Below are 14151 nucleotides of genomic sequence, written 5' to 3'. Positions count from 1 at the left end.
TTAATCAGTAACTGAGTTTATAAATCAGAAGTAACTAATAACTAAAACTAGTTACTTCGTTTAAGTAAGGTTACCAGCACTGAATAACATTAGCTGTCCATTGTTAGGGGAATAATGTTAGCGCGCTAGTTATACTAGCATGCTAATGCTAACATGCTAATTTTAATATGCGAAACAGATATCTTGGTGTTTGCAGGTTAGTTCAATCTAGAACTAATGCTTAAAGCCGTGTCTGTTAGAAAAAAGTTTTAATAGCAGCAGTGGTGGGATTATTTATACTCACTCATGCTTAAACTACAGTAGTGTAATTATTATGCTAACATTATTATGAATAAGTGAGAGGGATTCAACAAAAACCAACTGAGAACAATAATAAAGTCAACCAAACCAAATAGCATTGATATTAGCAACTATAAATAAATTGAGCGCATATCAGAGGAATTGACTCCTTTCTCACTGGGCTTAGAAGGCTGGATGTCGACCTGACGCTACAGATGTGGTGAATTTTAATGGAATATAACAGATATTTATCCTGTTAAGCAATGTTTTGGCCTGAGGTGTCACTTACTAATGCCTTTTAATCCCTACAAAAATTAACAGGCAATGTTTAAAAATGTTTGTGGGCGGAAAAGTTAGATTTCTTTTATTTTATATTTTATTTTATATTCATTTATTCTATTTACTCACTATAAAAGCTTTCATTCAGTCTGTTTCACTTGTAAGGCCACACAATTCTCCTGGGAGAGGGTGTTTGTAGACCAGACCTTCTTCCCTAAACAAGCCAGATTCTTTCTCAATGTTTATTCATAACATGTTACTGTTAAACCAAAGTGTCTGTAATTTTTTTTTTTGACTCTGACTATTTTCCATTGTTGTAAGGGGAACACACTCTGTCCAGGCAGAACAGGGCTGAATACAGAGCAGTAAGGGCTGTATTTGCAAAGATATGAAAATAAAGTGCCGACCGAGTGAAATCCATCGATCTGCGTTTATTTAACTTGGGTGAATAGTTTAATACTTTTTCCCACTATACATTTTTAACTTTACTTATTACGTCCATTATGTTTAATCTGAGTGGTTCACCTTTCAGCAGGGCTGTCTGGGTCGATGTAGGCGATGAGAGGAGGTGACGACAAAGTTTCCGTGGCAAAAACTCCACCTTGAAGCTGCAGGCCAAACCCCATGATGCCGTCGCCTAGCAACGTCACCTCTGTAGTTTCTGTGTGGACCACCTGACCGGCGAGGCCGACTGTGCTGGATGCCAAGGACACTGCAGAGGAACATCACAGTCCAGTCACTGCCGACACGTTTCCTTTCACACAGTTTAGTTTTTCATGGCAGGAAGACTCACAGGAACTCTTGAAGTCCTTCTTCTTGGCCTTCCTCCTCATCATCGTGCTGCGAGGACTCGTGGGATACATGTTCCTGGGCAGTGTGCTCATATTGAGGGAGGAGAGACTGTAGGCCGACATGGAGCCGGGAGAAAACGAATGGCCGAGAGCTGCAGAGAGATGGAGACGGAGGACATGAGAGGACATCAGAGAGACGGAGGACATGAGAGACGCTCTCTTACTCAAAACAAAAACAAAAACAAGGAGAAAAGACGTACGGGGGTTGTTTGTATGGCGGTTGTGGGATCTGGCGCCTGATTGGTCAGGGTGGTAGGTGTTGTAGTGGTAGGGAGGGAGGATGGGGGCGGAGCCTCCGGTTTCCCAGGGAAGGGGGCGGGGACTACGCTGGACCTTGACTGCACATGCATACGAGCACGAACATGCACACGGAGCAGGAAGGTAAGGTGAACCCAAAAGGAGAGAACAGAGGTCAGCCGCCAGGATGGGTTTCAACAAACAGCAACACCTTTTCATTTCAGCCCATTTAATCCTAGAAACATGTCATAGAGGGAGAACTGCCTCCCATTTCACCGTTATTAAGTCATCAGACACTTTTCAGCCTCCGTACATCTCCTTTAAAATCACTCTGAGGTTCATTCAAGGCCTCTTCAGAGCGCTGAGTTTGGTCAGGGCTCATTAAGCTTGATGTCTGTGTGTTTACACCCTGCTGGGGGACGTTCCACTCCACCTCATAAACACTTTGCTTCTGTAGAGCTCTGACACATTAATTGTAGCTCCGACCTGCCTTTAGGGGGTGTTGGTTTTAAATCTAAAGGCGTTCTAACATCTTTTCTGATTGGAATGGAAGGGAGGCTGCGGTGTTGCTGCGTTACCGTGCTGCGGTGCGTTCAGGGCCGGCCGCGCCTGGTGTTGTGGCAGGATCTCCATGCGGACGGTTTGACAGGAAGCAGAGAGCAGCTGAGTGGCTTCAGCCAGAGAACAAAACTCCATCGACTTCCCATCAACAGACAGGATGTGATCTCCTGCATGGAGAGCTCCACACCTGGGTGTAAAGACCATGAGTGTATAAACCTCTAAAATCTATATGAATACATTCATAGGACTATATTTATTTAAGAGCAGAAGGTAAAGACAGTTTAAATAACAGCTCAAAATTAGCCTAAATATACATTAAGTTGAAAACTGTATTCAAGGAAGAGGGTCAAACTGGTACCTGTCTGCTATACTGGCTGGTTTGACCTTGTCGATGATGATGACCTGCTTGCTGCAGAACATGGAGGTGGACAGAGCCACGCCCAGGCTGGATCCTGCCGCCTTGGCAACCTCAACCAGCAGTGGCCCCGACGCCGTGGCAACGGAATCTATGAGAAAGCAAAAAAAAAGTCCTTCATATTCACTGGTTGGCGTTAAACAGGGTTATGTCCTCGGTGACATTCCTACAGTCAAAATGGTTTTATGATAATAGCTTTTAAAGTCGTAGGGAAAACGCCGATCACACCGTTTGTTCCAAAGTCTCCTGAGTGGTGCCCGACTTTACACGAGTGAATAAAGTTAATGTGATTGGTCATTCATCAAGAGGGTGGGATTGTTGTGGCGGATGGTTCACAAGCAATTTTGATTGTGGCCTGTGTCTCAGGAACATTTTGCTAACCAGTTAGCAACTTAGTGCTAGTAGGTTCCTAATGGGAAATTCCATTGGGACCAAGTAGCACTAAATTGGTGACTTAGAAACAACACTGTCAAGGAACGCTATGGACAGAGGAAACATGCAAGAGGAGGAGAGTTTAGTGTCGGAGGTCGTGGATGAGTCTCCTCCATCATACATTTTTTATTTAGAGGAGGAAATCGGGATGAAGTTGTTGTGGAAGAGGACGCCAGGGCGGCAGAAGCTTGGTTTGGTGTAGAAGGCTTACAGCCGTACATGCTTGAGCCCTTGCCTCCCAACACTGCCAGTTCTGTTAGCTCTACGCCTGCTGAAGACACAGACGTCCATCCCCGTGAACACTGGGACAGAACTCAGTGGGAAAGGAAATTATTCTTATTTCAACCGTTGTGTATATTAACTGTGACATATGAATCAAGATGCTATGACCGAAAAAAAAATTGATTGACAGATGACTGTTGATATATGATTGGCTGAAATTAGGTGTTCAGGCTGACGTATAACTAACTGGCCTGCATAAGATAACGAAAAAAGCCCCAACAGATTTTAAGACAGGGTTTGATTTTAAAAACAGAAATTTTCTAAATTTTGGGACAATATCATCTGATAAAGAGTACATTTTTATACATGTTTAAGACAGAATGATTTTACATTTAAATATGATTTTGTTACGACTTTAAAGTTACTTTTCCAGAACAAAACGTAATAAATTTATTTCTATCTAACAAAAAACAATATAATGTTTGGGCTGGACCGCAGTAATGAAAATATAGAAGTTATAATGAGGTTTATTCTATGTGGAAAATAGGTACTTCATATGGATTATCTCTAGGACGACAAAAACATTATTCAGTTAAATGAATTTGCAAACATAACAGGAAAGACAAATCTTTTAAAGCTGCTAAAACACATAAATGTATATATATATATATATATATATATATAAAAAAGTCTGAACGCTGATTAACTGTTAACTGACCCATCACGGACACGTCATACTCTATCAGCAGCGTGGCCTCCTGGCCGCACTGCTTCAGGATGCTCATGGCCTCTGACAGCGTGCTGCCATGGAGACGAATCCCATCTATGCTTAGCAACCGGTCGCCGGGCTTGATGGTCCCCTCTCTGCAGAACAACAGCAGGTTTTAGTTTGACAGAAGCGGGAAAAAGTCCGGGAGCTTATGGAGTCGGTACCTCTCTGCTGGTCCGCCCGGCCTGATGGTCGTTATGACGATGGGGCGGGTCTTGTTGCGGTCCTCATGTGTCCCACCTGTAAGATTGTGCTACTTTGTTATTTGTTTTTTCTTTTTCCTCACCAGATGAACTCACAAACCGATCCAAGCTCACCTCTGATGACGAAGCCGAAGCTGTTTCCTTCTTTGTGAAGCGTCACTTCCAGGTTCTTAAAAATGACGCCTGACCCCTGCACGGCTGCAGCAGAAACACAGCGGTATCAGTCATCGTCTGCAGCAACGTACTAAACATACAGTGCCCTGCTGCTAATACCCTGTTGGGCTTTTTCTAACTTTAATAAAGTTAACAACAAACATTACTGTATTTTATTGGGAATTTAACAGACAAACCGAAATAAAGATAAATAACTGATATGTGTAAATATTTCCTTGCAAAAAAAAAATCTGAAACGTGTGGCATGCATTGAGCCTCCTGAGTCGGTCCTGTACAGACCCAACTATCGCCGCAGATCCTGTTCAGGAGTTTGTCTTTACTAGCTTAGCTAATCCACTCAGATATTTCCCATTCTGTGTAAAATAGTTGTAGTTCAGTCAGACCGGATGAAGAGCATCAGTTTGCTAGGCTCAGTTCTATTTCACCTGACCACCAGAGGGCGGTGCTGAAAGCACTGGATGTTTCCTTCATCTATACGCTGTTTGAGCAATTATACCATCTGACACCCTGGATGAGGTCCTGTAGAGGTTACAATCCAAAAAAAGTAAAAAAAAACATTCCACTGGACTTTGCCTCCAAGTTTAAAGACGTTTCGCTTCCCATCCAGGAAGCTTTTTCAATTTGAAATGTCAGAAATAGCATTGAGTTCGAGGCTGACATTTTCAATTGAAAAAGCTTCCTTGATGGGAAGCGAAACGTCTTCAAACTTGGAAAAATAGTCCAGTGGATTGTTTTTTGTGGGAATGACTATGACGTGGAAGGATGAGAATCTTCATCACCATAGATGTTAAAACGTTTTTTTAGGGCGTAACCCTGCTTTAAAGTCCTCTAGAACTTTCTCTCTGACCACTATACCGTGTTTTCTTAGTCCTCACCATGCTGGCCTTTCTTTAATGTTCTGTAAAGAACTAAGAGGCCTTCAGAGAACAGCTGCTACGTATACTGAGATTAAAAAAGANGGGGATGAAGATGTTGTGGAAGAGGACGCCAGGGCGGCAGAAGCTTGGTTTGGTGTAGAAGGCTTCCAGCCGTACATGTTTGAGCCCTTGCCTCACAACGCTGCCAGTTCTGTTAGCTCTACGCCTGCTGAAGACACAGACGTCCATCCCCGTGAACACTGGGACGGAACTCAATGGGAGAGGAAATGATTCTCATTTCTTATTTCAACCACTGCGTATATTAGCTGCGACACATGAATCAAGATGCTATGACCGAAAAAAAATTGATTGACAGATGACTGTGATATATGATTGGCCGAATTTAGGTGTTCAGGCTGACGTATAACTAACTGGCCTGCATAAGATAACGAAAAAAGCTCCAACAGATTTTAAGACAGGGTTTGATTTCAAAAACAGAAATTTTCTAAATTTTGGGACAATATGGTCTGATAAAGAGGACATTTATATACATGTTTAAGACAGAATGATTTGACATTTAAATATGATTTCGCTACGACTTTAAAGTTACTTTTCCAGAACAAAACGTAATAAATTTATTTCTATCTAACAAAAAACAATATAATGTTTGGGCTGGACCGCAGTAATGAAAATATAGAAGTTATAATGAGGTTTATTCTATGTGGAAAATAGGTACTTCATATGGATTATCTCTAGGACGACAAAAACATTATTCAGTTAAATGAATTTGCAAACATAACAGGAAAGACAAATCTTTTAAAGCTGCTAAAACATATCTATATATATATATATATCTATATATATATATATATCTATATATATATATAGATATATATATATAAAAAAATATGCTCAACGCTGATTAACTGTTAACTGACCCATCACGGACACGTCATACTCTATCAGCAGCGTGGCCTCCTGGCCGCACTGCTTCAGGATGCTCATGGCCTCTGACAGCGTGCTGCCATGGAGACGAATCCCATCTATGCTTAGCAACCGGTCGCCGGGCTTGATGGTCCCCTCTCTGCAGAACAACAGCAGGTTTTAGTTTGACAGAAGCGGGAAAAAGTCTGGGAGCTGAAGGAGTCGGTACCTCTCGGCTGGTCCGCCCGGCCTGATGGTTGTTATGACGATGGGGCGGGTCTTGTTGCGGTCCTCATGTGTCCCACCTGTAAGATTGTGCTACTTTATTTGTTTTTTCTTTTTCCTCACCAGATGAACTCACAAACCGATCCAAGCTCACCTCTGATGACGAAGCCGAAGCTGTTTCCTTCTTTGTGAAGCGTCACTTCCAGGTTCTTAAAAATGACGCCTGACCCCTGCACGGCTGCAGCAGAAACACAGCGGTATCAGTCATCGTCTGCAGCAACGTACTAAACATACAGTGCCCTGCTGCTAATACCCTGTTGGGCTTTTTCTAACTTTAATAAAGTTAACAACAAACATTACTGTATTTTATTGGGAATTTAACAGACAAACCGAAATAAAGATAAATAACTGATATGTGTAAATATTTCCTTGCAAAAAAAAAATCTGAAACGTGTGGCATGCATTGAGCCTCCTGAGTCGGTCCTGTACAGACCCAACTATCGCCGCAGATCCTGTTCAGGAGTTTGTCTTTACTAGCTTAGCTAATCCACTCAGATATTTCCCATTCTGTGTAAAATAGTTGTAGTTCAGTCAGACCGGATGAAGAGCATCAGTTTGCTAGGCTCAGTTCTATTTCACCTGACCACCAGAGGGCGGTGCTGAAAGCACTGGATGTTTCCTTCATCTATACGCTGTTTGAGCAATTATACCACCTGACACCCTGGATGAGGTCCTGTAGAGGTTACAATCCAAAAAAAGTAAAAAAAAACATTCCACTGGACTTTGCCTCCAAGTTTAAAGACGTTTCGCTTCCCATCCAGGAAGCTTTTTCAATTTGAAATGTCAGAAATAGCATTGAGTTCGAGGCTGACATTTTGAATAGAAAAAGCCTCCTAGATGGGAAGCGAAACGTCTTCAAACTTGGAAAAATAGTCCAGTGGATTGTTTTTTGTGGGAATGACTATGACGTGGAAGGATGAGAATCTTCATCACCATAGATGTTAAAACGTTTTTTTAGGGCGTAACCCTGCTTTAAATTCCTCTAGAACTTTCTCTCTGACCACTATACCGTGTTTTCTTAGTCCTCACCATGCTGGCCTTTCTTTAATGTTCTGTAAAGAACTAAGAGGCCTTCAGAGAACAGCTGCTACGTATACTGAGATTAAAAAAGACACATACTATCTACTACTGAGCTGATTCTACAGGCAGTTGTTTGCACTGAAATTATTTAGGGGTATCAAAGTAAAGGGGCTGAGAATCTTTTTTGTTTTTTTAAAGCTTCATTTTATGTTCTGCTTTATGTGGATTGATAATATAAAACCCTAACAGGATAAACTGAAGCTTTGCTCCAAGTTTAAAATGTCTTTCATCAGGGGTGAAAACTTTAGAAGGCTCAGTGCAGTCCTGTATCCTAGCTACCAGGCTTTTAAAGCGATCTTTATCAGCAGTTCTTCTAATATTCTGAAGGTCTGGATTCCTGGTAGCCTAAAGCAACATCTGAATCTGTTAAATGGATTCCAGCCTCTTGGAAGGAGAAATAAAAGGATCTGGTTTATGCATGGACTCTGTCACTTACAGACGGGCGGCAGCTCGTACTCCACCTCCAGCACCACTCGCTCCCCGACGTTCTTCAGCAGGCTGATGATCTCGTCGTGCCTGAACTTGGCCAGGTTGATGCCGTTAACGGCGCGGATGTAGTCGCCCACGTTCAGCTGGTCGCTCCTGTTCAAACACAGAGATTATAATCCGAAATCCTATATTTAAATCTAAGACAAACCGAGCCTAATTCACCTGGCAGCGATCCCTCCCTGTCGCAGGTTAGAAACCCGAGGCTTCCCGTCTTTGTCAATCCCTCCTGAAACGGTGAGTCCGAGTGTCGTTCCCTCCTTCTTCATCAGCTCTACTACCGTGCATCCCCGAAACTCATCTGGAAAACAGATCACTGCTCATCAGCATCATCGTCACTGTTTACTCTTCCCTATCTGCCCTGATTCCACAGACAGAGAACTGGAATAATAACCCAGACAAACAGAAAAGAAGTCATCTCCTCTTCTGTCGGCCATCTATTTTTAATCAAAGCGGTGAATTATTCAGCAGAGGAGAGCTAAGCGCAGGGATATTTCATAGCTGCTACAGCGTGATGCGGACTGTCCTCAGGTGATATAACAGAAATCTGGATTTCACTTAATCGTTGGGATTTTAATATTAATGAGTCAGGGATTCCGCCTACTTCGTTCAGGCAGGATTACGCCAGCGTCGGCTTCTGAAGAGCAGGAACACTGACTGCAGCTAAAAAAAGAAGACCTCAGTCCTTTGATTCTGCTCGCATGTTTGATGAACCAGTTTCCTGCAGCTGTAGATGAACAACCTCTAAAATTGTTCTCAAACCCCCTTTTTTATGCACTTAAAAGGAGCTGAAGAAGAAAAACAGCCTCGCAGGAGCAGATTTCTACCAAAGCAGCACTATTTCTGTAGATAAGCTCCTTTGCAGGCTGAATTGGGAGCTTCTTCTGTTCTGTTTGCTTTCAGTGCTGAAGAAGCAGCTCTGAACCTTCGCTGTACCAGGAGCTCAACCTGCGGCGCTTTCATTTTAACTCGGATTTCATGAAAAAACACAGAAAACAAAACATTTAAGCTGCAGAACCAAATCTGTGCATCTCAACAGGGAATTAACATTTAATGGAAGGTAACTAAAATAAATCTTAAAAGCACTGAATTAAACACATATAAAGCACTTTTTAATAAAATCAGTAAAACAAATAAAAAACAATAAAACTATATAATTCAATTTATTTAAATTACACATCCATACACTCTCTGCTTTTTCTCAAAGTGGCTTCATCTGGTCTGTTCCTGTTTGGCTGTGACTCCATCCTGGAGAGAAATATCAGCTGTGCTGCTGCCATCAACATCTTTGTTTATAGATGTTGGAGCTCGGCCTGTTTTCCAGTGTAGTCCTGTTTCTCTGACTGTGACTAACTGGATGTGCTCTCTTCATCCTCTGACATGGGAGCTGGCTCGGAGCTCGCCTGCCTGGCTGTGTGTTTCCTGGAGGTCAGCCTCGGCAGATGGCCGCTCACACTGAGGTTTATTTCTGTTAAAAGGGAGTTTTTCCTCTCCACTGTCGCTACAAGCATGCTTAGTGTTCAATCAACTGGTTTTCCTTAGATAGAAAACTTTGAAACAATTTGACTGGATAATCTGGTGAACTTTAAAGAGCCTTGAGATGACGTGTTGTGAATTTGTGCTATATAAATAAACTGAATTGAACATAAATTTAATTTTATAAACTAAGCGAAAATAAAATAGAAAACTAAGAACATTTTAGATTTAATAATCATTAATTAAATATAAAAGAAGCAAAAAAGTAAGCTAAAACTTTTTTTGATATAATACAGTTTTTGAAACTCAAAAAATAAAAAATAAACCACAATGAAAATAAAAATTATATAAATAACACTGTAAAATAATGTTAAAAAAATAAGATATTTAAATAAATATATAGAAAAAAGTAAATAAACGTTAACAAAAGAAGGTAAAATATATGGTTTATTATAAAGCCATAAATATTCTAATAAGAATCAAAACATCTGAGCTCATAAATAAAAAATATCTATATAAACAAAGGAAATAAAAATACCGTTCAACAAATAAAGAAGTGGAAACTACAAAAAGGATTTCATTGATGCTTTATCTTTCCTTCTCACAGGTCTACAGGATTTATTACTGATGCTTCTCTTCCACTAGTTTCTGTTAAAAACTATTTACTCTAAATATCTCAGGAGCTGCTTCCTAAACCTCAACCAGTTAATAAATTTCAGGGTTCTGGAGGATTTCTGACATTAATCTGGACACTGAATGCAGCATCCAGACAGGAAACAGATTTAGGACAGCAGCTCCAGGTGGGAGGAGGTTCCTTCCTATAACTAATGGGATGGAAATCATCAGCTGTCTGAATGCTCCAGTTCCAGCTGCTGTCTTCATTCCTCCTAACTGGAGGAACTCAAAGCAGCAGGATGATGGTGGCTGTGTTACCTGGTATGCTCTGCCTCCTGATGGCCAGCGCTCCATCTGGAGGTCGGGATCCAGCCGAGTGCTTCGTGTACGGCCCTTCATCTGAAAGGACAACAAACTCTGTATTATTTCACAACTAAATATCTAATTATCAGAAGCTCATTTGACAAGATTCAGATCTTTAAAACACCAAACTGATTTTAGTGGGTTCATATATCCATCAAAGGCTGATACTTCAACAAGTTTTTTTTTTTTCTTTTTTAATAAACCAGTTTTATTTCATGAACTAAAACTAATGGTCTTTTTTGCCCACAAAAAAATAGGCAATATTAAAAAAAAAAAATCTAAAGAATGACACAAATGAATAAAACGAGTGAAAAAACTACAACTATGGATGGACAGTATTTTCAACATCCATCCATTTCATCACGCTTTATCCCTGCTGGGGTCGAAGGCCTCAGAGTACCACAGAGACAAACACCTAAGGAGAATTTAGAGACGCCAATGAACCTTACGCTCATGTTTTTGGACTGTGGGAGGAAGCTGGAGTACCCAGAGAAAACTCACGTATGCAAAGGGAGATCATGCAAACTCCATGCAGAAAGACCCCGTGCCGGGAATTGAACCGGGAACCTTCTTGTTCCTGTTCCCTAATTAGCAAACCTTAGATTATCTCATCAGGATCACAACATAGACTTTTTTTGCCCGGTTAAAAAAAAACAACATTTAGTTTGTTGCTCCTGATTGAGTAAAAGTGAACATTGTGATGAGATCCTTTCAACACCATCATCCCACAGAATCTGATAGGAAAACTGGAACAGCTGGGCTTCAATACACCCTCTGCTATTGGCTGCTAGACTTCCTCACCAACAGTCCTCAGTCAGTCCAGGTCGGACAGAAAACATCTGATGTCATCAGTCTAAGCACATGCTCCCCTCAGGGCTGCGTCCTGAGCCCCCTGCTGTTCACACGATGATGACACACGAATGCGTCCCCAGGTTCACCACTAATCACATCATAAGGTTCGCAAGGCCTCATCAGTGACGACAATGACCTGGACTACAGAGAGAAGGTGGAGCAGCTGGTGGTGCAAAGATAACAGCCTGATCCTGAATGTGGAGAAGATGAAAGAGATCATCTTGGACTTCAGGAAGAACCGTCCTAACCACGCTCCACTGGTCATCAACAGTTCAGCTGTAGAGGTGGTCAGCAGCACCAAATTCCTGGGAGTGCACATCACAGACACCCTCACCTGGACTGGAAACACCACCTCACTGGTCAAAAGGACACAAAAGCGCATGTACTTCTTGCGGAGGATGAGTAGAGCCCACCTGCCCCCACCCATCCTCACAACCTTCTACAGAAGCACTAAAGAGAGCGTTCTGACCAGCTGTCTCACTGTGTGGTGTGGAGGCTGCAGCACCTCAGACTGGAAGAAGGTGAGGAGAGTGGTAAGAAGAGCAGAGAAGATCATCAAGGCTCCTCTTCCCTCCATTAAAGACATTTCATCCCAGCACTGCATGTCCTGAGCCCATAACATCATCAATGACCCCTCACAGCCCAACCATGGACTGATCTCCCTGCTGCCCTCTGGGAAGAGGCTTCACAGCATTCAATGCAGGTCCAGCAGATTCTGCAACAGCTTCTGTACCTCCATATCAATAGGTTCAAGAAAAGAGAGAAATAGAGCTAAATGTTTAGAGACTTTTTAAGGAGAATCTTTTTAACTTCATGACATCATGAATTGGATTAAATGATTATGTGTTAAAAAGTATTTACATTATTTGTTTCTGTTTTCAAGCACATCTCAATTTATTCTAGTAATTTTTTGCAGATGTAAATATGAGTATTAAGATGTTGTAGGATAACTTTGAAGAGTCAGAACCTCCAAAGAAACTGAAGGTAGAGGAGCAAATGATTTTAGATGGAGACAGGATGCTTATTTTACTTAATATTTAGCCAAATTAAGGAAAATACAATTGTTAAAAATTTTCTATTTAGCTACACAACACATTTTTTTTTATATATATACACATTTGATTTGACTAAAGGTTAAAATTTATTCCTCAGATTTGAATAAATCAATTTACATTCCAGATAATCAATCTATTGTCTTAATAACTTAAGACTATTTGATGATGTTTGCTCAGATTTGTCAGTGGAAGATAACAACTGATTGATTTAACAAAGTATTGAGATGTTAATCAGGATTTTTACCCCTCAGATATTCCAAAAACTTATACATCTAATAGTTTTCCTAAAAACTTTCTAAAAAGTCAGAGTTTTCCATCAAACCCAGAGCAATGCGTGTCTGTGTTTTATCTCTTTCTTGATTTTTGATGTTATTATATTTGGGTTTCCAGCCGGGCTGTAATTTATTCTAATCTGATCTGGATCAGCTCCGTTCGGTTCCAGCAGCCGGGCTCCGAAGTTAAACTAGATTCCGAAAACACTGCAGGGTTGTTTTTTTTTCCCAGCCTTTCTGAGGACATTACTTTCCAGGAGGTTCAGCCTGAACTGAAGCTTTTGTGTTTTTGAGCCTGAATGTTCCCTGAAGGGGAACCCTGATCCTTAATCCATGTCTACCTAATATAATTTCTGGATTATATTTATTTACTTTGCTAAATTAAATCCCCTGAATGTGACTATATCAGGTTTAGGTCCCCAGTAGATCTGTATATGAAGCAAACGCACATTCAGACCATATCTAAGTGAAGATGAAAGCCTCCTCCTCCTCCTCCTTCAGATGTAGGGCAGCAGCATCCAGCCCTTCCTGTGCTCAGCGACACTACTATACACTCCATTTGCAAACATGCTCTACAGGAAGCTGCGTTCTTAACACTGAATGTGTCTCTATAACATGCTGCTGATGCATGACGGTAAGATTAAAGGTTTGGGTGAAACGCTGAAGCAGGTTTCTTGAGCTTCATGAGGAAAGAATAAATCTGCCTTTGCAGTAATGCGAACACATAAACAAGGAAATTTATATATTTGTTGGATTAGGTGACTTTAAAATCAGGTAAATCCATCTTCAGATGAACAACAAACATGACCCTTTTCATCATGCCATTATTTATTGAACAGAAACTAACCAAAAAGCAGGAGCGGTGAGTAAAAAATCGAGTCTATCCTTCACTACATGACAGAAGCAGCGGCTGGGAGAGGCTCTCTGAACGCTTGGAAAAGGAGGAGTCTTGTTAACACAATGTCACGACGGAAAGGCATCAGAATCACCTCAAAGAAGGAGAGTTATTGTGAATCAGAGTTTAAAATGAGACAAATCTTCCTCCGTGCATTTGGTGATTGACAGGTAACCTGAAAGTAAAACCTCTACATACATTATAAAAAAAAAATCCAATCTTCGGTCTATATAAGCACAGAGTGACAGGAAGTTCTCTTTCTTCATTTGCTGTTAGCTTTCAAATCGTATTGTCGATCAAAGAAGCTGCAGCACATCTAATCTATTTGTCTTAATTCCTTCAATTCATTAAGAAACTTCAGATCTGGTTGGTGAATCTTTAGTTGCTCATTAGTCGGCTGTTTTCTGACTACATAAAGTCCGTACTAGGGATGGGACGATTTATGAAAACCGTCCGAACCGTTTGGTTTGACTGTCTCGGCTCGATACGCGTGTGTTTTGTTCGGTTCATGCGCTGCTCCTTTTTCTCATAGGGGAAGCGTTTACACTCCAGAGCAGAAGGTGGCGGTA

At 41.2% G+C, this 14151-nt stretch overlaps 1 protein-coding gene across 6 annotated transcripts in view; it reads right to left on the bottom strand.

Annotated features, from left to right (window-relative positions):
• Window positions 1–14151, bottom strand: part of grip1 (glutamate receptor interacting protein 1) — an 82963-nt gene that overhangs the window by 17111 nt on the left and 51701 nt on the right. For 4 of the 6 annotated variants that reach the window (XM_015381626.1, XM_015381623.1, XM_015381625.1 and 1 more), the window contains exons 2-12: window positions 10464–10544; window positions 8220–8355; window positions 8005–8150; window positions 6583–6666; window positions 6433–6508; window positions 6218–6363; window positions 2566–2713; window positions 2225–2394; window positions 1610–1747; window positions 1352–1501; window positions 1084–1270 (exon numbers count right to left, since the gene is read on the bottom strand). In XM_015381626.1, coding sequence (XP_015237112.1) covers window positions 1084–1270; window positions 1352–1501; window positions 1610–1747; window positions 2225–2394; window positions 2566–2713; window positions 6218–6363; window positions 6433–6508; window positions 6583–6666; window positions 8005–8150; window positions 8220–8355; window positions 10464–10544 — 1462 coding nt within the window. Of the gene's footprint in view, window positions 1–1083; window positions 1271–1351; window positions 1502–1609; window positions 1748–2224; window positions 2395–2565; window positions 2714–3994; window positions 4134–6217; window positions 6364–6432; window positions 6509–6582; window positions 6667–8004; window positions 8151–8219; window positions 8356–10463; window positions 10545–14151 lie in introns of those variants that run through there. The other 2 variants (XM_015381628.1, XM_015381629.1) reach the window with 2 other exon arrangements.

The sequence above is a fragment of the Cyprinodon variegatus genome, unplaced genomic scaffold (genome assembly GCF_000732505.1).
Source record: "Cyprinodon variegatus isolate N-32 unplaced genomic scaffold, C_variegatus-1.0 Scaffold237, whole genome shotgun sequence".
NCBI lineage: Eukaryota > Metazoa > Chordata > Actinopteri > Cyprinodontiformes > Cyprinodontidae > Cyprinodon > Cyprinodon variegatus.
This window is presented reverse-complemented; position numbering and strand designations above follow the sequence as displayed.